The 21,930-nt window shown below is 53.4% G+C and overlaps 1 protein-coding gene across 1 annotated transcript in view; it reads right to left on the reverse strand.

The window, feature by feature from the left end:
- The window catches only part of NOC2L (NOC2 like nucleolar associated transcriptional repressor), an 82,750-nt gene that overhangs the window by 40,146 nt on the left and 20,674 nt on the right, over nucleotides 1-21,930 (reverse strand). The window contains exons 12-14 of the mRNA XM_048824767.2: nucleotides 12,110-12,221; nucleotides 4,214-4,327; nucleotides 3,260-3,361 (exon numbers count right to left, since the gene is read on the reverse strand). Coding sequence (XP_048680724.2) covers nucleotides 3,260-3,361; nucleotides 4,214-4,327; nucleotides 12,110-12,221 — 328 coding nt within the window. The remainder of the gene's footprint in view (nucleotides 1-3,259; nucleotides 3,362-4,213; nucleotides 4,328-12,109; nucleotides 12,222-21,930) is intronic.

Consider the following 21,930-nt stretch of genomic DNA (forward strand, 5'->3'; position numbering starts at 1 on the left):
TAAGTACATACAGCACCACGTGCAATGGTACCCTGATCTCGGCTGGGGCCTGCAGATGTTACTGTAAGACAGATCACAAGTCTCCGATTGACCAACTCGGTCTTTAGAAGTCCTGCGTGAGGACAATAGAGAAGGAGAGGTCAGTCCCACAAACTGCATCCCTCGGGAGGCAGGTACCCCTGTGACCGAGAGGTGACACACCTGCTCTGTGCTCATGTCCCCCACCGCTGGCAGCCCGCACAGCACTGCAGGAAAAGCCAGTCATTGGCTCAAGTTTGCTACGCACATGGTGAATCCTCTCCCGTCACCCTAAAGCACGTCCCTCCGTTGCACACCTCCACTCTATCCCCCATATTCTACACGATCCTAAGTTCTCCTTCAACCTCAGAAACGCCAGGGTTAATATATGTTGCTTGCCCTCTCCCTAAAGAGGTGTTTAAAAACCGGTCAGTAAAACAGCTTTTCTGCTGCTCAAATCCCCCCAACTCCTCCTAAAATATGTATCTTTAGGTGCTGCATATTTATCTTCTCCCAGGGATGCATTTGTCATTTTATTTATCTCGCCGGATCCCCGCAGCTGCAGCTCGAGATCCATTTCATCCGTTGCGATGTACATTATCATTTTTCTTTTGCTGCAGAAGTGTCGCCAGAAATCCTGCCAAATCTCAAGCCCTATCTGTGCAGTTCAGCGCGGCTTGTTTGCTCCCTTCCCCGCCATCCCGCCCCCTCCCTGTTCCCCTGCTATCTGCCTCGGATATTAACGAGAGGTAATGAGATCTCAACTCCAGCTCTGGCTCCTGCGTTAAAAGACGGAGACAACCCAGAAGGCTGGAGCAGACAGAGAGGAGGGAGCGAGTGGGTGAATGTGTGTGTGCGCGTCTCCACTTCGCCAAATCGCACAATTGTATCTTCCCAGAATATGGGAAGCCAAGGGGTGCGTGTGAGAGACAAGCGACATCTCGCACCAGCTCCCAGCTAAGCAGCCCTGTGATTAGCAGGATTGATTCTGTCAGCCTGCCACGCCAATGGTTTACACCAGCGGAGACCACAGCAAAAAACACCATTCTCCTTACTGGAAAAGATGCAGGGAGCTATAAATGATCTGAAGCAGCCGGGCTTGTGTGTTCCAGGCAAACCAACCCAACCCCAGCCCGCCACCCCAAAAACAAAGGAACGAGAGCATGCAAGCCAGAGCAGAGAGGAAGGCAGCTGGAGCAGCACATGGCAAGGATAATCCACAGTTCCTGCCCTTCTGCCGAGCCACAGATGATGCCCTCCCCTGCCTGTCCCCCGGCCCTCGTTCTGGTGGCTGTCCCCTTTTCCCATGCCCTTGCTGTGTGTTGCTTTCCCTCTGGCAGAGGGCTAGGGAAGGTACAAGCAGCCTCCTCTAAAGTCAGTTCTGATTCTAGTCTGAGAACCAGACTGCAGGGCGTGCCCAGAGGCAGCCAGACCGGCACCTCATCAGAAGGGGGCTTAACCCTCACCGCCAACCCACAGCCTCCCCCCCGGTCACTCCCGAGGCGCTGGGCAGAAGAGAAGTCTTTGAACCCCCTCCATCCTGCTGGCTCCACTTCCCTTTGATCTGCCCTCGTGCTTCCTGCTTTCCGGGCTGTCAAGTTCCGTTTGGAGTCGGTTCAGCCGAGCTTCTCCCAAAGCCACGGACCGGCAGCCGCAGAACCCGCCCTCTGCCAGCAGGACTCCGGTCCCAGCGCCAAGGCATTAGGAGGAGGTGAGCTCCAAGCGCCAGGAGGAGGGATTTTTAATCACCGAGTGGAGGTGTCCCAGGGACATGGCCTGCCTCCTGGGACCTCGGCTTCTGGAAATGCAAACCCAACGCCCAGGCCCAGCAGACACACTGAGGCCGTGGTCAGCGGTGGCTACGCAGGAAATCAACAGGATGTTCTATCCAGGCGCTTGTTCCACCACACTGCACACACAGCACTAATTATCTGCAGAAAGGCAGGCTAGGATGTGGGGTGTCTGGAAGCTACAGGGCGCTTGGTGCCAGGGGCCTGAGGGACACGCTCCATTCCAGCCACAGCACCAGCTCTGGATGGCTTTGAGGCCCTCAGCAGCTGCTGGAAACGACGCAGGGAGCAAAAGCTTTCATGCGTCTCTTGTTTATCAGTAAATGAACAGGCAGGAGCGAGCACGGGAGCTGCTATCCTAGCGCAGAAGAGCCCATCCGCCAGTGGCAGCTAGGCAAGGGCCTAGCCAGATTCCAGGCACCCAGCCCGTCACCCCATGCCTGGCAGGTGCTGGTCTGCAACACTGCAGCAAGGAGCAGATACGCCTCTCACAGGGCCAATGGTTCCCACACTGAGAAGTCACCGCCAGATCAGCCAGAGGTGTCATAGCAACCAGGTGCATGGTCACTCACTAGCCAATGGTGTCTAAGCAGAGCAAAGATGCTTGCAGTACTGCGCAACGTGAGGGCAGCAAACCAACGCCAGTTCCCATACGCCACCCATCAACAGGGAGTTAAAAAAGGGAGCCGAGGGGGAACAGAGAGAGAGCAACATGTTCACTGAGCTCGGAGCGAAATTTAACTGTTCAGAACCAGTGACCCGCTGATACCTAAATACAAGCCATCCGGCTCTCCCGCTGCGCCAGGTATCAGCTGACACATACAAACGCACCCGGGCGACACCCATCAGAAGGCAGGGCAGTGCGCCGGAGAACAGGGCTTGTTTGCAAGGGGACAAGGAAAGAGCACCGCTTCGTGGCACGGGCGCAAGGGGCCATGGGGAGGGACAATAAGTCCTGCTACATGTGCGAGGGGAAAGGGGCACGTGTGTTATTTTGTGGTGGGTGAAAGAGGAAGGGCTGGAGGAGAGAGCCCCATCTTGGGGTGGGCGCATGAGGTTCTGTGGGGCAGGGAAGCACGTCACCTCATGGGGCACAGCTACTAACTCATGCCTGTTCTGGGAAACCCCATGCTGCAGAGCTAGAGCACCCAGAGCCAACCTGCATTCATCAGTCACGAGGACACATCTGCAGTAATTAGATGCCCCTTTGTACCGCTCCCACATCTCCCAGGGGAGATGTGAAATACAGAACTACCTCCTCACCCACTCTCATCCTCCTGCTGCCTTGAGACTTCCCTTTGCCCACAGCCCCTGAGTGAAACCAGGGCCAAAAACATCTGGAGAAATGCCAAGGGAAATCACCACTGTGAGAAAAGAGAGACCCCCTCCCACCAGCGCCGTTTCAAGCCTGCCCCAAATTCGCATGCCCCTAGCACAGGAAAGTGCCTTACTTGAATGACAATCGGCAGGGTCAGCTCTGGGAATCCGATGCTGTGGGCTTGGCCATGGAGATATTCGAGCGTCAGGTCATACAGCTGCTCAATGAGGCCATCCTGGGTAAGGGGGGTGTGGAAGGAAAAAGAAATCAGATAAAAACCAAATCCCAAGCCGCCTGCACTCTGCCAGGGCCCTGAGCTCTCTGGGGCCAGGGCTCTGTGCCACCTGGGGTCCTGTGGGTGGAAGAGAAACAGATGAGGATGCTAGGATGTGAGATGGGCCCATGTGAAGATCTCTCTCAGTACGCAGACCACAGAACAAGCCACCCTAAGAGGTGACACTGGACGCACTGCTCATGCCTTCTTGTGCCTCTGTCACCCCAGCTGAACCGGGTACAAGCTCCATGTGGAATCCAGAGGCATCGGAGCTGGGGAAATAAACCCTTAACAAAATCCACCCCGGTGCGTAGCATTCACACAAGGTTCATGCGCTTGGCAACATTCAGGGCACACCCGGAGTGTTGTGTAGGAGCAGTGCACACACGGCTCCTCTCAAGGGCATGAACCTTGAAATCTCGCCCAAATGACATGAACCGTGAAAAGCCTCCCAGGACTGGTCTCGGGTCTCAAGGCCTGAGACCAAAAAATGCGGTAAATAAATATTGGTAAATAAAAATATTATACAAAGCCAGTGTATTCCTTTTATTTGTTGGAGTATGTAATGCGCCGGGGGAGAGAAAAAAATAAAGGAGAGGGTGGAAAAGCTGACAGGCAGACCAGCCTGCTTGCTTGCTTAAAGCTTGTCCTGTCTTGTATTTGAACCGCAACACCGGTGCAACCATGCTGACTTCAAAGGAGCTGCCTAGGGATTTGTTTCGCTCACTCTGTACTAGGCATTAGAGCATGAACCCTGGGGTGGAAGGCAGGGGGAGGGAGGTTCCATGTGACAGGTAAGGGGGTGCCACATACCCGGAATGCCTTCTCCTGCAGGTTAGCATTGGACAGCTTCAAGATGACTGCAAAGTTAATGGGCTTGGCACTCATGCGGCCTGGCTTCTTATTGAAATCCACTTGCTGGAAAATCTGCAACAGAAGAAAATCCGGTGTAAAAATGATAAAACCCGCAGCGGGCAGAGAGAGAGAGAGAGAGGAAGAAAAACTAACAAGACCACAGCCTCGCTGAAAGGCCTGTGGGCCAGGTCCCAGATCAGCTGACGTCACTTGCAAACCTCCCATTGCCTTCAACAGCACAGGGCTGAGCCTGGGTGAGCATAAACTGCTTTAAAGACAAAGCCAGGTGATGCTCCTCCAAGGCAGAGAAGGATTATCCACCATTGCACAGATGGGTAAACTGTGGCAGAGAGTAAGTGACTAAACCACAGTCATACAACATCAGTGGCAGAGCTGCGACTACAACCCAGAAATCCCAAACCACCCCCCCACCCCACATTCCCCAGCTCTAACCACTAGTCTTCATTTCTTCCTAAATATCCTACTCATGCCCTTGGCAGATTGCAGAGCAAGTCCAGGATCAGACGTCTCATTTGGCTAAAGCTTTGGAGACCTGCACACGAAAGATGCGACAGAAGCATGCTGCCCAACATAACCCCTTCTTACGCAGAGATGCGAGTAATCAGAAGCTTGCTCCTGAGCAGAGCTGAGCCTTAAGAGGTCAAACAAAACACAGCCCAAGAGTATTTTCCAGTGGTCCCTTAAAATAATGGGCTTCTCTACCGACAGCAAGACTTTGGGCTGTGTTTAGCACATGTTCATTCACGGACAGCCCACATCTATGCTATTTTTTTCACTGCAACATCATTGTGACGTTTCCTAGGGAGCATATTTCACAAGCCACCCTTCATCAGCAGGGACTCCTTTTGCACGCTGCACCCCACGGCAGCAGAGGCTGCTGTGTCCATCATATCATGGCCTTGAAATAAGGGAGAAAGCGCAGATTGTTCTCCAGGGCTACATCTGCATCCACCCGTTAGACCAGAGGTGGGAAAACTATGGCCCACGGGCCATATCCAGCCTGCGTGACCATCCTGCCCAGTCCCTGAGCTCCCGGCCGGGGAGGCTAGTCCCCGGCCCCTTGCCTGCAGCCCCCGCCCCTCCCCCCGCAGTCTCAGTGTACTGCGCCACCAGTGCTCTGGCCCGCCACTCCTTCCGGGGAGCGTGGCGGGCTCCGGCATGGTAAGGGGGCAGGGAGTCCTGGGGGGCAGTCAGGGGACAGGGAGCGGTTGGATGGGGCGGAGGTCGGAGGGACGGTCAGGGGACGGGGAGCGTGTGGGGGGGGTTGGATAGGCGTGGGAGTCCCAGGGGGCCTGTCAGGGGGCGGTCAGGGAACGAAGAGCAGGGGGGGTTGGATGGGTCAGGGGTTCTGAGGGGGGCAGTCAGGGGGCGGGAAGTGGGAGGGGGCGAGGGCCAGACTGTTTTGGGAGACACAGCCTTCCCTACCCGGCCCTCCAAATAGTTTTGCAACCCCAATGTGGCCCTCAGGCCAAAAAGTTTGCCCACCCCTGCGTTAGACACAAGGGGAAAACCTGTCCCTTTCCGGGCACAGAGCAGTGGCCACACAGTGAGAGATCAAACCAGGAGCGCTCCGACAGCTCGCCCAGAACCCCAGGGCACAGGCATGTGTTATACTCAGCACACCGTACACGGGTTCTTCTGTGGGCTGACGTCAGCCCCCAGGGACAGGGGTCAGTAGTGCTTGGTTGCCCGCCACATGCCGCTGCCCTGCCTGAGATCTGCTCCCCTCAGGAGTAAGACGGCAGCTCGCTCCCCCATGGACCATTGGCATCTCTGAAGAATCAGCCAGTGAGAGACAGTTTGGGGAAGTGGATACGTGTCCCCTGGTAAGAGGTCTAACTTCAGACAGGGCAGGCCACCATATGCCACCTCAGGTGCCAATATTTAGCAGCCTCAGAATATTTTGCTGCAGGGTCTTCTCCTCCGCCTTAGGGATTCCCTACCTCTTAAACACCACACCCTGAGGCTGCGCTCAAGCAACATGCATCCTCTGACTGTTCCTGCTCTGCACCCAGCCGTGGGAGCATCGCCCCTGGGACACTCCAGAGCTCAACCAGCATCGCAAGTGTGGGCAGAGGACTCTGGGTGCTGGGGCAAGAGGGTCCAGGTCACATGGCTGCCCCCAGGCCAGAAAACCACACAGTCAGCGATCGATTCTTTGCATTTGATTTGTCAGGCCAGGTTATCGGGGAGGAAGGGCCGAGCTCGGTGGCTTGTGAAAACAAAGAGCCCCTCTCCAGGGAATCGAAGCTACAAACCTCGTTATACACAATTATTTCTTTGGCCAAAACAGCAGTATCGATCCCCTCAGTCAAATGCATGAAAGCGGAAGGCGTTGGGCTTTGTGGGACCGTGCATGCCGGCGGCCGAGGGGGGGGAAATGCAAGCAGACTTTTTGAGGCACTTGCCAGAGGGGTCAGGGAAACGATACGAACATTGGCCAGGCGGAAGGGACAGAGGCTAGCGACATGGCTGGGAGGGAGGGGCGAAGTGTAGACTCCCTGGGGCAGGCTGGAGAGAACATGGGGGGGGGGGGGGGGACACAACGACGGGGGACTAAAGGGCCAGAAGACTCACAGGCCAATGATCTGGCTGAAGTTGGGATAACATCTGTTACCCAGAGGAAAGGACGTGGCAACCTAAGGCGGTGCGAGTGGGCCATCTGACTTATACACAGGGTCACTCATTTCTACATCTAGAGGGTCCTTCTTATACACAAGTATATACAGTTCTCATTGCCAGCACCACCCCACAGCAGCCAATTTACAGCAATCCCTGCCACCCCGTCCAGTGCCCATTACCTTCACCTTGAGTCTCCGCACAGGCCAGCTAACTCCAGCCCACCATCCCACGGCCGCTGTCCAGAGCGAGTCTCACCCTCCCTTCCCCGGCCAACCCCAAGCCACATTCCAGGAGCATGGGCTCCTGCAGGGGCTTATCTCACACGTCTACGACCACCTCTCCTGTGTTATAAGTGCCGCAGGGCAAGGACCTTGTCTGTATGCCCACAAATGGGCTGGGCGCCAGACACCTGTCTGCCAGGAACGGGACTGAGGACAAACTTATTCCAGAGGACACCTAGCACACTGCTGCAGTGGCAGCGGGTAGGGACAGGGAGTCAGGAAACCTGGAGCACGCACCCTCCATGGGTAACCTTGGGCAAGGCACGTCCCCTCTCTGTGACTCAGTTTCCCTAGCTGCGTGGTAGCAACAATGGTGCCCACATCTTTGGGGAAGCGCTTCAAGATCCATGGGCACATATGCCCAGCGTTCTCATTTCTCAAGTGACGCCTGCCTCGCCCGATATCCTTGCAGACAGAACTTTCCCCCTCTCCCCCACACCCACCGGCAGGGCGACTGGAGGCCCCGGAGATTCCCACCACAGCACGCTGGACACCTGAGATGAGGTCCTTACCGTTTTAAGTGTCAGCGGAGTGAAAAAACTCCTGCCTTTCTAAGCATGTCAGGGTTAGCCCATGCCCCCACCCCTCCCTTTGCCCCCGCCGAGAAGCTACATTTAAATTGGCATACCAAGACTTCCTATGGGGAGATTTCCAAGCTGTTTACCTACACTTGCCTTCCAGCGATTGAGCCGCCAATTCTCCCACTGCAGAAACTAACGATTGTCACCAACCAAGGGAAGCACCAAAAAGGCATCGGGATCTCATGGCCTGTAAGGGAGGGGAAGAATCCAAAAAGCTGTCCCCCCTCCAGCCCCCTTCTCAGATTCTTCCTCTCCCTGCCCTTCCCCCTAAGAGGTAATTTTGGAAGGCTTCCCTCCCTCCCCCTCCTGGAGAGCAGAGACGGAGAGGAGCCGTCTGGGTTGCCTGCACAGGAAACAGAAGCCCTTGTCAAGATGAATCAGGGAGCCAGCTCTCATTTACAGTGGCAGGGGCTTGGGGAATTCCTGTGCCTAGAGGAATTGTGCAAACATTCAATCTGCCATCTCTGGAAGGCTTGGTGGTGACAGGGGCGGAGGAGGACGGGGGAGGCAGCGAGGGTTGGATTTCCTTGATTGCATGCAGGGGGAAATTAGCATGATCACCTCTCACCCAAAAAAATAAAACACACACCATGCTCCAGAGAATCTGATTTCTGGTACCATGCAGAAACTGCTCCAAAAGGCACAGGTGGCATCAAAGCCCGTGCATGGGGGCTTTCACTGGCACATAGCAAGAGTGGGCACAAAAAAATGGAGTCATGAACTCCAGAGCTAGCCCTTGGTATCTACAGACCCTCAGGGACCCGCCCATCCCCCCTGCTATGGAAACTGGGGCAAAATGGATCTTGGTACCCTGGAGTGTGATTGGAGGTTTGCAGGGGGCACCCACAAGACCTCAGGCCAGATCAGATCAGCTAAGTCACAGGTAAAAATGAGGGCCTACAAGGATTATCTCGTCACTAAGGAACTGGATTGGGACTCAGGAGATCTGGATTCATTTCCCAGCTCTGCCACAAACCACCCAGTGTGACCCTGGGCAAGTCACTTAACCACTCTGTGCTTCAGTTTCCCCATCTGTACAACAGGGATAGTTCCTCACGAGGGATGGGAAGTGTCGTGAAGGCAAAGGTGTTCGGGATCATAAGGTGCTCGGATATTACCACACCAAGGGACAGAGGCGTATTGAGGTGGGAAGAGACAGCTCTCAGAGACTCGATCGAGAACCTGGTGCATTATTTGCCGATACTAGGGGGACGCTGGCTGGCTGCTGGGAGACAAGAGAGGTTTGCTGCATTTCAATCATCTTATGTTTCCATGGGGAAGGCAGCACTTTGAATAAGCACCCAGATAACACCCCCCACCAAACACTGCCACCTGGACGAGCTAAGCCTGAGCAGTGCCCCCCCCCATACACACCAGCATCGGATGCGGTTGGAGGCTTGCGGAAGCCAGGAGGAAGTTCAGCGTGCAGCGCGGTAACGTCTGGCTAGGGCCTGATACAGAGCTTGCCACCGAAGTGGTGGTGGCGGCGGCTGGGGGGGAATGGAGCAGGGGGTGGGGGTGGGACACTATCTCCCAGAGCCTGAGAAAAGCAAAAACCACCACGCAGAGCCAAGGGGAGATGCCCCTATCGCGCCACTGGGCTGGCAGCGGCTCCCCAGAACAGACGGCAAGAGGAAGGAAAGCAGCGAAGAACTGAGCGGCCCACCCGAGCCAGGGAGCAGCGGGGAGGCGGGGGGGGGCCCGGAGCAGAGCTATAAACGGCCCTGGTTTCCACCGGCTGAGAGGATGTGGTTTGCGAAGGACGTTTACAACAACATGAAACCGCAGGAGTCTTTGCTTCAACAGAACCCGATCAGCAACGTGCCCAGGGCTTGTTTGTTTGAAAAGCCCCAACCTTCTCCAGCCTCTCCCTCTTCCTCCTCACACGCTGACCACCAGGCCTCTCTCACCCCGCCCCTGGATCCGGTGGGCTCAGGCTGAGCGTGGAGCACAGCCAGGCGCGGGGGAAGGGGGGCCGGGTCGTTAGGTCTGCAGGAAAGGAGGGGGGCGCTTTTGCTAGGAACGGTGCAAGGGGTGGTGTGAGGCGCTGACCGTTTGCCAGCCCCACCCCAACCCGAGGGGGAAGGGGGGGGCTAAGAACAGACTTCACTTGCAGGCAGCTATTTTAAGCAGCCTTTTAGGTCTAACAGGCTTTTTCTGAAGTATAACTTCTTGGGCAGTTGCTCGGGGTGTTTTTTTCTTTTTCACTGAAGAATAGGTGGCTCATTAATTATATGTATTACGGCATTGCCTAGGCAATCCAACCGAGACCAGGCCCTGCCGTGCTTGGTGCTGTACACAGTCAGCCCGCCCCTAAGAGTTTACACTGTAACTAGACAAAAGGCAGGACTATGGCCCCCATTTTACAGGTGGGGGTACTGAGTTACAGATAAATTATGCAGCATGGGGAGTCCGTAGCAGAGCCGGGAATCGCATATCGATCTCTCGAGACTCATTCCAGTGCCTGAACCACCACCGGAGCATCCTTCCTTGGGCCCAGGGGACTGGAAAGAAAACCCTGTGGCAGTAGCATCCCAAACCCATGGCCATCTACGCGCAGGATGTTCAGAGGGCCTTGGTGAAAGCGATCTGGTAGGTTCAGTCCAAGTCACGGCAACGCTGGTGCTATCTGGGCCTGCCAAAGCCTGTCTGCACCATGGAAAGCAAAGCCCCTTCCCACACCTACAGGTGGCCCCTGTAGCCCCAGGCCGTGGCAGCACATGGGAGATGCTTGGCCTGACACTACCTTTGCTAGGCCTATTCTGTGGACAGTGGCCTTCAGTCTCCAGGGCTGAGAGTTCTGCCCCAGCATATGCACAGAGCACCCACCAAAGACAGCTAGAGCGGAGCCTATCGACACTGCTCCTCCCATTGGAACCGCTGTTCTCGACTGCCTTAACACAAAGGCTTCCCTCTCCCCAGGCCACCACCCGCTCTCTTGTCCCCAGAGGGCCCCGGTCACGAGAGCCCAGAGCTGAGAACAAAGCTGATGTCTCTTCTTGTAGCTACTTTAAATGCAGATGCGAGAGTTATCCAAACTCAGGTTCTCCCTTCAGTTAGTTTGGGTACATTGTCACTGCAATTGCATTCCTGTGATGCATCCGATGGGATCTAGCGGCCAGCGGGGTTAGTCACAACTCAATATCTATGCCCAGCTGAGAGAAAAACATGTGAAGGAAGCAGAATTCTGCACATTAACTTTTAGAGGGAACATCATGACATAAGCAATTGTTCACACCAAGTGTCTAGAGTGTGGACTAATGATCACACAATGTTAAGGTTACACATTTCTAAATAGCTCACAAAGGGTGAATGTGCAAGTGGCATGTTGCAAACCTGCAGTCGGCACAAGTAGAATATGTTACGCATGGTTATAAGCACATCGCGCAAAGGTGCTGTAGATAGTTATACACCACCTATTAATCTGCTGGACCCTGTAACAGTTGAACACCTATTAATCAAGTACAAACTATGCATAAATATGTCCTTAATATAAAAAGCGCACTGGATTTCAGCAATAAGGTCCTGGCATGTCAACCCCAATTCTGGCTCCAAGAAAGAGCCAACCCCCTGAATTCATATACCCTTCCACCCCCACATTTTGGGAAGGCTGGAACCCAGATCTCAGCTTTGCAACGTAAGCCTATCTCGAAGAGCAAGAGACAAATGTGAAGTTACATCTCCAACGTGCTCGATGAGGCATCTTGGACAGACCAAACGATGCAAGTCCAGTTGAACAAGGCTATAATTAACCACTGGAACCATTTACAAAGGACTGTGGTGGATTTCTCCATCACTGACAGTTTCAAACAGGAATTAGTTCAAGCTGGTGCAATGCAGGAGGTCAGACTAAATGATCACAGTGGTCCTTTCTGGTTTTATAATCTACGAACAGGACACCCGCAGCCTCAACACAGACAATTCCTTTCACAAACACAATAGGCAGCGTTTGCTGGGGGTGGGGGCATGCCCTGGAAAGGGGAGAAACAATAAGAATCCTTCAAGGATGGCACAGTGTTACCCGCAGAGCAGGAGCAAGCTGCATAGTGCAGGGCATCCCCAACTCTGCATCATCTGGGGAAGGGCTCATTCCCATCTGGAAGCTGCCACAGAGATGCTTTTTGCCCATCAGGTCTTGACACTCAAGGCAGCCCCCTAAGCTGTAACGTAGATGGTGAAAATTCAACCCTATTTATCAAGGATGTGATCCAACATATATGACGCTGCTTGCCGGGGCTGCAAGGAGCCGACCAAGCGTGCAGCGTGAGCAGCCGTTTGCAGATGCCAGGGGGAGTGTATGTTTAGACAGCTTTTGTTTGTTGCTGTTAGAGGAACAGGAACTGATTTACCTCCAGGATGAATGGCAGAACCGGCATGAAGGTCCGGGTGTTCTCGGAGAGCAGCGTGAGGGCCCTGATGCAATGCATCCGCAGGGGGTAGAAACGAGCCGTGGGCACCAACCTGGAGAGGAGACGGAGGGAAGGTAACTGGGGAATTAAACCTACAGTCTTCAGGGCTAAAGACACAGGCCTCTCCCACTTGAGCTGAAAAGGCAAATTGTTTTAGCTCGGAGTAGGAGGCTGTTAGGGCTGCACAGGCTGGCCCACAGAGGGAGACCCGATATCATGTTCTACGCCAGCAGAGAACACAAGGATTGTAGCGCCTCGCTCATTTGAACACCCCGAGTTCTTGCAACCAGGATCCCAACTCCTCAGTTTCCTCCTTCTAGGTCGGTGGTTCTCAACCAGTGATCTGCGCGTGGGGGTGGTCTGCAGACTACATCGACGATTTCTAAAGGGGCCTGCACCTCCATTTGAAATGTTTTTAGGGCTCCGCAAATGAAAATGGGTTGAAAGCCGCCATTCGAGGCAATCTCCCGTATCTATGTACCTTTTTCAGCTGCTGCTGCTGCCCCTAATAGCATCACTCCCACCCACCAAACCAGAGCTGAACAGGTAGAAAGGGGACACGAACGGAGCAGCCACTCTTCAATGGACCACCAGGTCACCATGGGAAATATTCCCCCTTATTACCATCACCGACTACTATTCCAGGACGGAGTCCTCCCACCACCACTGGGGAAACAAGGGCTGAGGTTTGCATCAGTAAGTGCATGCCATGTAATTTACAATCACAAAAGCCACAATCATAATTAGCCGCTGCAGCCCTGGCTGTCTCAGTAGAGGCAACGCAGGGCTTATGGCTAAGGAAATTGAACTAGGAAGGTAACGGCCCAGTCTCTCTCTGGCCCACCTCAATTCATTAGTGCATACGCAGCACCTTCATCCCAGGATCCTCTGTTTCCATGGCAGCCCCATTTCATAAGTGGAGACACAGAGAAGAGGAGCGACTCAGCCCGCAACATGCGTGAGGGGCAGAACCAGGAATGAAGAAACTGACTCGGGCCCCTCTGTTTTCATCACAAGGCTGAGGCATCTGATCCACCAGCCCCTTGCTATGAATGAATTGCACCTAATAATGATGCTTTTAGTGCTAAGAAAGGTGCTTTTTAATGTGGTTCCCGGAGAACAGCTTTGATTCTGAGACGTGAACCCCGAAAAGAGAGACCACTGAGCAATGCAGCAGAGAGAATCTGCATCAGTGGGCGACATAAATCACTCCCTTTTTCTCCCCCCACCTCCACCAAATAGTGAAATAATCATCACTGGATCCATTATGGAAATAAATCTATTTTGCACCCGCATGCTGGCACCGCTGGAGATGACGAAAGCCTTCCTCAGGAATTAATTGATCGAGGGATAAACCTGTTAAAGGTATAGATTTATTGTAAACCCAGACCATTAATTTCAGAGTGCTCCGTGGAGCAGCAATCAGCCTAACCTCCCAACGGCTGGGACGGAAGCGGAATGAGAAAAGCAGCAGGGCCCCAGAGTACGCTGGGGTGGGGGAGGGCTGGCTCGTCCCTCCAAGGCCCAGCCAGGCGTCTAGCTCAGGCTGCTGAGTTTACAGCTCATGCCTCCCCTTGCAAAGGGGCACGCTCCCTAACCTTCCCCCACCCCGAACGCCTGCCCAGCTTCTCCTGTGCACCAGGGCCCAGCAGGACATCAACAGCCTGACAAGGATTATTTTCCACTCGCTGCAACTCCTGTTACGCTTCTGGGTCGCCACCATCTGCCTGACGGGGAAGGCTGCAGGAAGCCCCCCTCCTACGTCAGTCTAAGCCCAGCCAAGCGGCGGGCTGTTCCCGAGATGCCAGCGTATCTCCTCTCCCCATGGAAAGGGGTGCTTCGGCCTCTCACACGCACAGCCCGGAGGAGCCTGGTGTTTATTAAATGTGTTGAAAGGGCCCCAAAGTAGGTCGGACTGGACAGTCCCAGGGTAAGCCAAAAGCTGCACAGAAATGAGGGGGCACTCCAAAATGGGGGAGGGGGGAGGCAGGAAGAGGCGCCTGAGACAACAGAAGGAATTGGAGGAGCTCCAATGGAGCAGTCTTCTCCCTCTGTCCCAGTGTCCGGAGAGCCCCAGCCCAGCCATACCCCCTGCACCCTTTTAGCTCTTTATTTGCAGGAGCGATGTAAGCAATCCCAAGGGACGCCCCCAGCAAACCGGGTCCTCCCGCCCCTTGCAGCTGGGCCGGCATCGCCTCTCCCCGTCCAACCCTCTGCTTTCCCTGGCCTGGATCCCTTCTGCTCCCAATCACGTGCAAGTTCAAGCCGCGCTGGGTCCATTTCTCCGAAGCATCCTTCTGAATACGTTTTTAATGTGTTTTATACGCCGGAGAGGGGGTGGCGGGGGGGGGGGGGGGGGAGAGAGAATAAGAAAACGAGGGAGCTAATTCTGAGGTTAGCAGGCAGCCCTCTGCTACTAGTTATCTTATTTAAGCACATTTTAAATTCTGCCTTGGTCCCCGCCTGGAGCAATAAGGCTTCGACGGATGGTAATTTCTCCCCAGTCCCCTCCTGTAATGAGGTTGTGCAGCGGAAGGAACTGCACACCGACTGCCCCCCCTCCCCCTATTTGTCTCTGTCCATCAACCCTTTTGCAGGAAGACAGTGCCACCTTCGGGTAGAAGGAAAAGAAAAAAAAATAAAGGGGGAGAAATTATTTTCTCCAGGGTTTCGATATTATTTTATTTGCTCCTGTGCGACGCTAGTTTCAAGATATGCCTGTGACCAACCTGCCGAACCCAGACCAGAACATATTTAAGGTTCCAGCATGAATCCCCCGACGCCGAATACAACAAACACAGAACAACCCGAGAGTAAAGGACGATAGCGTACTCCCTGCATCCTGCAAGGATGCCTGCTCATAGCCGCCAGATACTTATCCATCCTTAATGCTAGCAGCCCCCACTCTGGGGGTATATCAGGGCCCTTTGAACAGGTTAAACTCCCCTTTGCACTCACTCAGCCAATGCGCCCAGATGGCACGGAGCCCTACCCAGATTTTCATGGGACCTGCTCAGGTGGATCTAAGTCATCATCACTGTTCTTGACAGCCTTCTTTCCCCCAGGCCGAGCAAGGCTTAATGATTAAACCCTCAGCGTCTCTAACTCGACAGACTGACCCTACCCAGAGGGGCGCCAAGCAGATAGGGTGTTATTTCCCCAAAAGACAAGGTTTTATTCGCTAAAGAGCCAGGGATGGAGAAATGGGCAAGAACTGGAATCCTTTCTTTGCAGTGCGACGGCTTTAAAAATAAAACCACCCCAAGGAGCTGATGAGCATTTGGGCAAACCTAACTTCACGCTTTCCTCCGCACACTCCCCCTAGCACTATTCCATGCCCCCGAGAGCGAGCATGTAAGCAAAGGGGAGCAGGTGTAATCACTCCTCTTCTTTTAAAGACCCTAAGGCCAGATCCTCAGCTGGCGCAACGGGGCACAGTGCCACCAAACAAGCTATGCCAACTTACACCAGCTGAGGATCTGGCCCTACATTTGAGAGAGAGTAAAAGATATAAACCCCTGCGAAAGCTAAATGGACTGCATCGTTCCCCTCCCCCACTCCCCAGAGAGCCCCAACCCCTAAACACACAACGCTCAGCAGCTGCATCCCGCCACTGATTGAGATGCTGATGCTGATTGAAGATGCCTACGGCAAGAGAAATAACCCAACAGCCCACGTGGGAATCCCACCAGCGTGTGTATGTTACCCATAAGGAAGGGGGTGGGAGGGCGGACAGAGAAGCGTGCAGGAGCCTGGTCCCTCCTGAATGTTTTGCAGGCCCTTGGCACTTCTCACTGGTACCCCCTGCTGTGGTCCCCGATGGAGCCTTGGGTTTCATTTCTGCTCTGTTACCGGTGCTCCAAAAAGGCAGCTGCAACCCAGGGCCCCGGAGAAGCAGTTGGAACTGCAGGACTGAGTCTGGCAGCGCAGCCGTAGCAAGGGGACTAAGGAACGAGACCCCCATGATTTACCACACTGCGTTCGCTCTCTTACACGCAGGACTTCTGACAACATCCGCCCTCCCTTACGCCCCAGCCTGGATGTACCACTGGCTTGCTCACCAAGGGACCTAACGCAGGATCTGTTCCCAGCTCTCTCCAACCCAAAGCCCATTTCCTGACGCAGTCCCAAACCCTCATTGTTCTCGTTACGTGCTCGCTGTATGGTGCGCCAGGAGGCTCTGTACATAACACATGCCCGCAAATTCTGTTTGCTGCTCTCCCTGGGACTTTCCAAATTCACCTTTCGGTGGCCCTAGACAGCTGATTTATCTGCCCGGACAGGTGAAAAAGTGCCTAGGTTTGTCTGCAGGACAATTAAAGTGCTGTAGCAGCAATGGGACACTTGGGGGGATGGCGGGGAAGGTAAGAGAATCCCGACAATTATTTGAACCTGTTTATCTTCATCACCCCTGGGAGCCCTGAGACCAGCCGGGCGGCACTGGAGAGCTCAGATTCTGGTTACGGCGCTCACAGGATTTCAGAGATGACCAATGTTTCAAAGCACAGAGTACCTTTTTCCTTCCAAACCTGGGAGGGTAGGGAGAGGGAGATTGACTCAAGTTCTCAGCAGAAGAGAAGAGAAAAGAGAGAAAAGGTCGCACTTCTTCAAGCCCAGATGTTGCCAAATACCCACAGAATCCAAATATCGACAGGGAAGTCACTCAAGACGGCAGAGTTAGGAAAGCACCTAACTACAGCTACATCTGCGCTACACACCAGCGTCGCCGCGCATAGAGAACGCGTAGCAGGTTGCATCCACACAGCGACGTGCAGCGCAAGCGAAAGGCTCTGGCAGAAGGGAGATAAAAGGGAAAGCCTCCTTCCCTGTCACTGGAGTCTTTCCCTGGAGCTAACAGCAGTGTAGAAGGGGAATCATGGCTCAGGTGAGTAGGTTATATACTCGCATGCATACCCACACCCCGTCACATGTGTCTAAGCCATGCCTCACCGGCTACCCTGATATTTATATCCCTGGAGGGTGGGCTATGCAGGTACGTAGTCTACAGGCTGCTGAAAGAAGCATCCAGGGTAGATGTACCTTATCTGTAGTTAAATCGCAGTCTGATTCCTGACTCTGCCACTGATTCCCAGTGTGACCTTGGGCCAGTTACTCCAGATCTCTGTGGGGAGGGCAATCCTTCCTTCCTCCCACCCTGGGTCTGTCTTATCTGTTTACACTGTAAGCTCTTTAGGGCAGGACCCATTTCCTATTTTACATCTGTACAGTGCTTTGCACAACTGGGCCTTGATCTCAGTTGGGCCCTGCAGGCTCTACTACATTATTATTATTAAACGATTACCCCACCTTGCTGAACTCAGTTGCTCAGATTTAAGAGAGAGCCCAAGATGAACCGTGAAAAGCAGTGGGGCAAATTTATCGCTGGTGTGACTCCACCAACTTCAGGAGAGTTGCGTCAGGGTTGAATTTGGCCCATTATGCCTGTCTGCTGGAAGTAGGCGAATAGTCATCACGCGACCTGAGTTCTCCCGTCACACAACCGGGTTTTTCATTGGTGTGCAAATAAAAGAAAAAAATCAGAGGCTAATTACGCTCGGAAGCTCCCAAGTCAACAAGGCTTCAATCCCCCTATGACAGCAGCTCAGCTCTGAGACGCGGCAATGAACGGACCCATTCAGGTGTTTGCGCATGGACAGCTCTCTCTTCTCCAGGGAAATAAAAGGAGATATGTCACCTTTGGGAATAAAAACCTAGCGCCATAGCAACGCTGCCTCCGGCTGTCGCTGCTCTGCCCGGGACCAGGTGTGCAAATAAATACGAGGCTGCTTGCACCTCAAGCTGCACAAGCGCATGACACGCAGACAATCAGAGCAAGAGTGCCCCGCGCCAGGGTATAAAAACCCCACGGCCCCTCTCAATTCACCTTCTCCCTCTCTGCGGGGGTGCCAGACGCTTATTCCTGCAATGGGATAGCCGTGAGAGCTCGTTCGCATTTCCATGCACGAGCCCGCACAGGCACTGCATGGTTTTTAACATGTTTATTTACCGCACTGGATTTTTGCCTACGGGCTGACACAGTTCTCAGTGCCACCAGGCCACGAGGCATCAGATTCGATAAGCTCTGGAAGACTGGCCTGGGCCAGTAAGTGGACGGGGGCGCAGTGTTGCTGGAAGAGCTGTCAGTGACAATCTTTCCTGAAGGACGACCCAACACTCTCACAAATCTTGGGAGACAGGCCAGTCCTTGCCTACAGACAGCCCCCCAACCTGAAGCAAATACTCACCAGCAACCACATACCACACAACAGAACCACTAGTCCAGGAACCTATCCTTGCAACAAAGCCCACTGCCAACTGTGCCCACATATCTATTCAGAGGACACCATCACAGGGCCTAATCACATCAGCCACACTATCAGAGGCTCGTTCACCTGCACATCCACCAATGTGATATATGCCATCATGTGCCAGCAATGCCCCTCTGCCATGTACATTGGTCAAACTGGACAGTCTCTACGTAAAAGAGTAAATGGACACAAATCAGATGTCAAGAATTATAACATTCATAAACCAGTCAGAATACACTTCAATCTCTCTGGTCACGCGATTACAGACATGAAAGTCGCTATTTTACAACAAAAAAACTTCAAATCCAGACTCCAGCGAGAAACTGTTGAATTGGAATTAATTTGAAAATTGGATACAATTAACTTAGGCTTGAATAGAAACTGGGAGTGGCTTAGTCATTATGCAAGGTAGCCTATTTCCCCTTGTTTTTTCCTACCCCCCACCCCTCTCAGACGTTCTTGTTAAACCCTGGATTTATGCTGGAAATGGCCCACCTTGATTATCATACACAATGTAAGGAGAGTGGCCACTTTGGATAAGCTATTACCAGCAGGAGAGTGAGGTTTTTTTTGTTTTGTTTTGTGTTTTTTTTGGGGGGGGGGGGGCTGAATTTGTGCTGGAAATGGCCCACCTTGATTATCATACACATTGTAAGGAGAGTGGTCACTTTAGATAAGCTATTACCAGCAGGAGAATGGGGTGGGAGGAGGTATTTTTTCATGCTTTTTGTGTGTATATAATAAGATCTTCTATACTTTCCACAGTATGCATCCGATGAAGTGAGCTGTAGCTCACGAAAGCTTATGCTCAAATAAATTGGTTAGTCTCTAAGGTGCCACAAGTCCTCCTGTTCTTTTTGCGAATACAGACTAACACGGCTGTTACTCTGAAACCAATCTTTCCTTCAAGTCAGTAAAAAAAGGGCCACTGCCCAAACTAGGGGGCACTGTACTCCCGGCAGAACACTTCTGCAGAGAGAGAAAACGGAGGTTTTATCCTCTCACACGCCCCAAGGGTCCCAGGACACTCTTTGCACATTGGGGGGGGGGGGGGAGGAGAAGAGGGAGCACTAAAATCAGACCCAGACACCAAGGTTAACCCGTGTCATTAGACTATACTTCCTCCAAGTCTACTGTCCTTTCAGTAGGCGACAGTACAAAGAAAGGGATTACCCAAAATGGCTTGGGGACATCCAACGCCTCTAGATAATCAGAGCCTGGATAAGAAGAGTTTCAGATTCAGAATGAAGCTGGAGAGCCATCTGTCTTGGATGGTTTAGACACAACAAATCCCGCATCTGGGCAGGGAGTGAGACTAGCTGACCCTTGCGGTCCCTTCTAACCCTATGGTTCTAAGGAACAGGCTCATCATTCCGATAACCAAGGGGTCGGCTGCGATCTCCGCGTCCTGTCTGAAGTGGCTGTGCGCTCTTATGCTGCTGCTGGGTTCCACCCCAGAAGCGGCTGCATTTCAGCAGCGGACCAAGTGGCCACGATGTAGAGTTTATGGCCCTGACCCAATCAGTGCCCATGGAAGTCAATGGAATGACTCCTAGTGACTTCTAACGGGCTTCTCCCCCGATGAAGGAAGCAGCTTCACTATGGTGCTACGGCGACGCAGCTGCGGCGCTGGGGCGTAGACATTATCCTTAGAAAGGCAGTAGCAGGCAGGGCTTATGTCCCATAGCAGAAGTTCAGCATGCACCTAGCGCTGATGCTATTAAGGGGACATTACGTTGTTCAAAGAGGAACCCTTTGGATAAGGCACGACACCAAGAGCCCATCTGCCCTGTTCCAGCCAACACACAATGCCCTCTTCTCCTGGAAACTGGCTCTGATACCCAACCCTGTGTGAGCCCGACCCCGTGTGAGCTGCTGCACAGCACATTAAGTGCTTTCCCTTCTGCTTCTGAAGTCCCTGTATTAACACGGCTTTGCAGCGTGCCTGCAGCCTGGAGCGTATGAAAAGTGTGAATGTAAACACAACACAATGCTGGGAGAATGCAATTCACGTCACCCTCCTTTGTCTGCAGCCCTCTCCGAGAAGCTGGACAACAGAATAACTTTCCCCATCGATTTTGCTAGTTACTATTTGGCAAACGTTGCTTCCACCTTCCTGCTGCGGCTCTCATGCAGGGAGAAACCAAGCTAGCTCCGTTTCAATTACCTCAATTTCCTGTCTACAAGCAACTCTGCTGATCCAGCAAGATTGGGCACAGTGCTGGGGCTTGCAATGGTTAGCTGCTGCTGCAGTGCAAGAGGTGTGGAGACCTCGGGTTAGGGAACCCAGCCTAGCAGACTGGCCTCTAGGTGGAGCCTCAGCGGCAACGGGCACCTCACAAAAGGCATAGGAGATCTTACAGACTTGGGCTCCGGGTTGCCAGAGACACATGCCACAGTGTAGACCAGCCACAGCAAAACCCCCATCAGTACATCTCAGAGCACGTTACACATGTGGTCAGTATCATGGCCCCCGCCTGGCACAGAGAGGGGACGCAACTTGCCCAAGCTCACCCAGCAGGGAAGTTGCAGAGCCAGGAATAGAATCCAGGTCTTCCAGGCCCTGGTCCAATGCTCTATCCACTACGCCACACTGCACATATGATGATGATTGGTGGGGGGGGGGGGTAAGAACTATTCCCACAAGAGCTTGCTGTAGCGTGGGGACTGTTTTACAAGTGAAGAGGCCAGGTAAGTTACAGGAGCGCAAGGGGCTCCCGAAGCTCCCGGTTGCAGGCCAGCCCATTACAAAACAGGATAGAGCAAAATTACTGCTCGCTCCCTGCTCAGGTTAAAAAGATGTGGGCTGGACTAAGGCCCAGGTTACTCATTTCAATAAGGGACTGGGCTGCTTTGGTTTCTTTTAGAACAAGAAATCACAACAGGTCTATGAACGCAGGCACTCGGTGGGAAGTGCAGTGGTGCTGGGATCAGCTGTTCTGTTAGCCTTCACTTATTCTTAGGCACCGTCTGAGCCTGGCACTCCGCTACGGCCACAGGTGGCCCAATGTGAACCCCAAGGTGAGATGCTCACCCTGGCTCTGCCACTGCAGGTCACAGTTTATCCCCATTTTACAGATGGGGAAACCCAGGCACAGAGCGGTGAAGTGACTTACCCAAGATCCCCCAGCGAGCCAGTGGCTGAGCCTAGAACAGAACTCAGGTCTCCTGAGTCCCAGTCCAGTGCTTTAGTCACTACGCCACAGATGTGGTCATACCAATGAGCTCAGTTAATGGACCCAAAAGTAGCTTGATAAAGCCTCATAGTAAGTTCAAGCAACATGGCAGCAAGAGATTTCTAACAGGGGTGCTTCAACAAATCACAGCTCACGAGAGCAGCCCCCCAGTATGCAATAGGACAGTCCCCTACAACAAAGGGTTAAAATCTATACGTACCCTCCCTGCCCATCCCCTATGTGACTATATGGCCACATCTGTCACATGGGAAATCAG

Source organism: Caretta caretta, chromosome 18, assembly GCF_965140235.1.
Source record: "Caretta caretta isolate rCarCar2 chromosome 18, rCarCar1.hap1, whole genome shotgun sequence".
In the NCBI taxonomy this organism is placed as follows: domain Eukaryota; kingdom Metazoa; phylum Chordata; order Testudines; family Cheloniidae; genus Caretta; species Caretta caretta.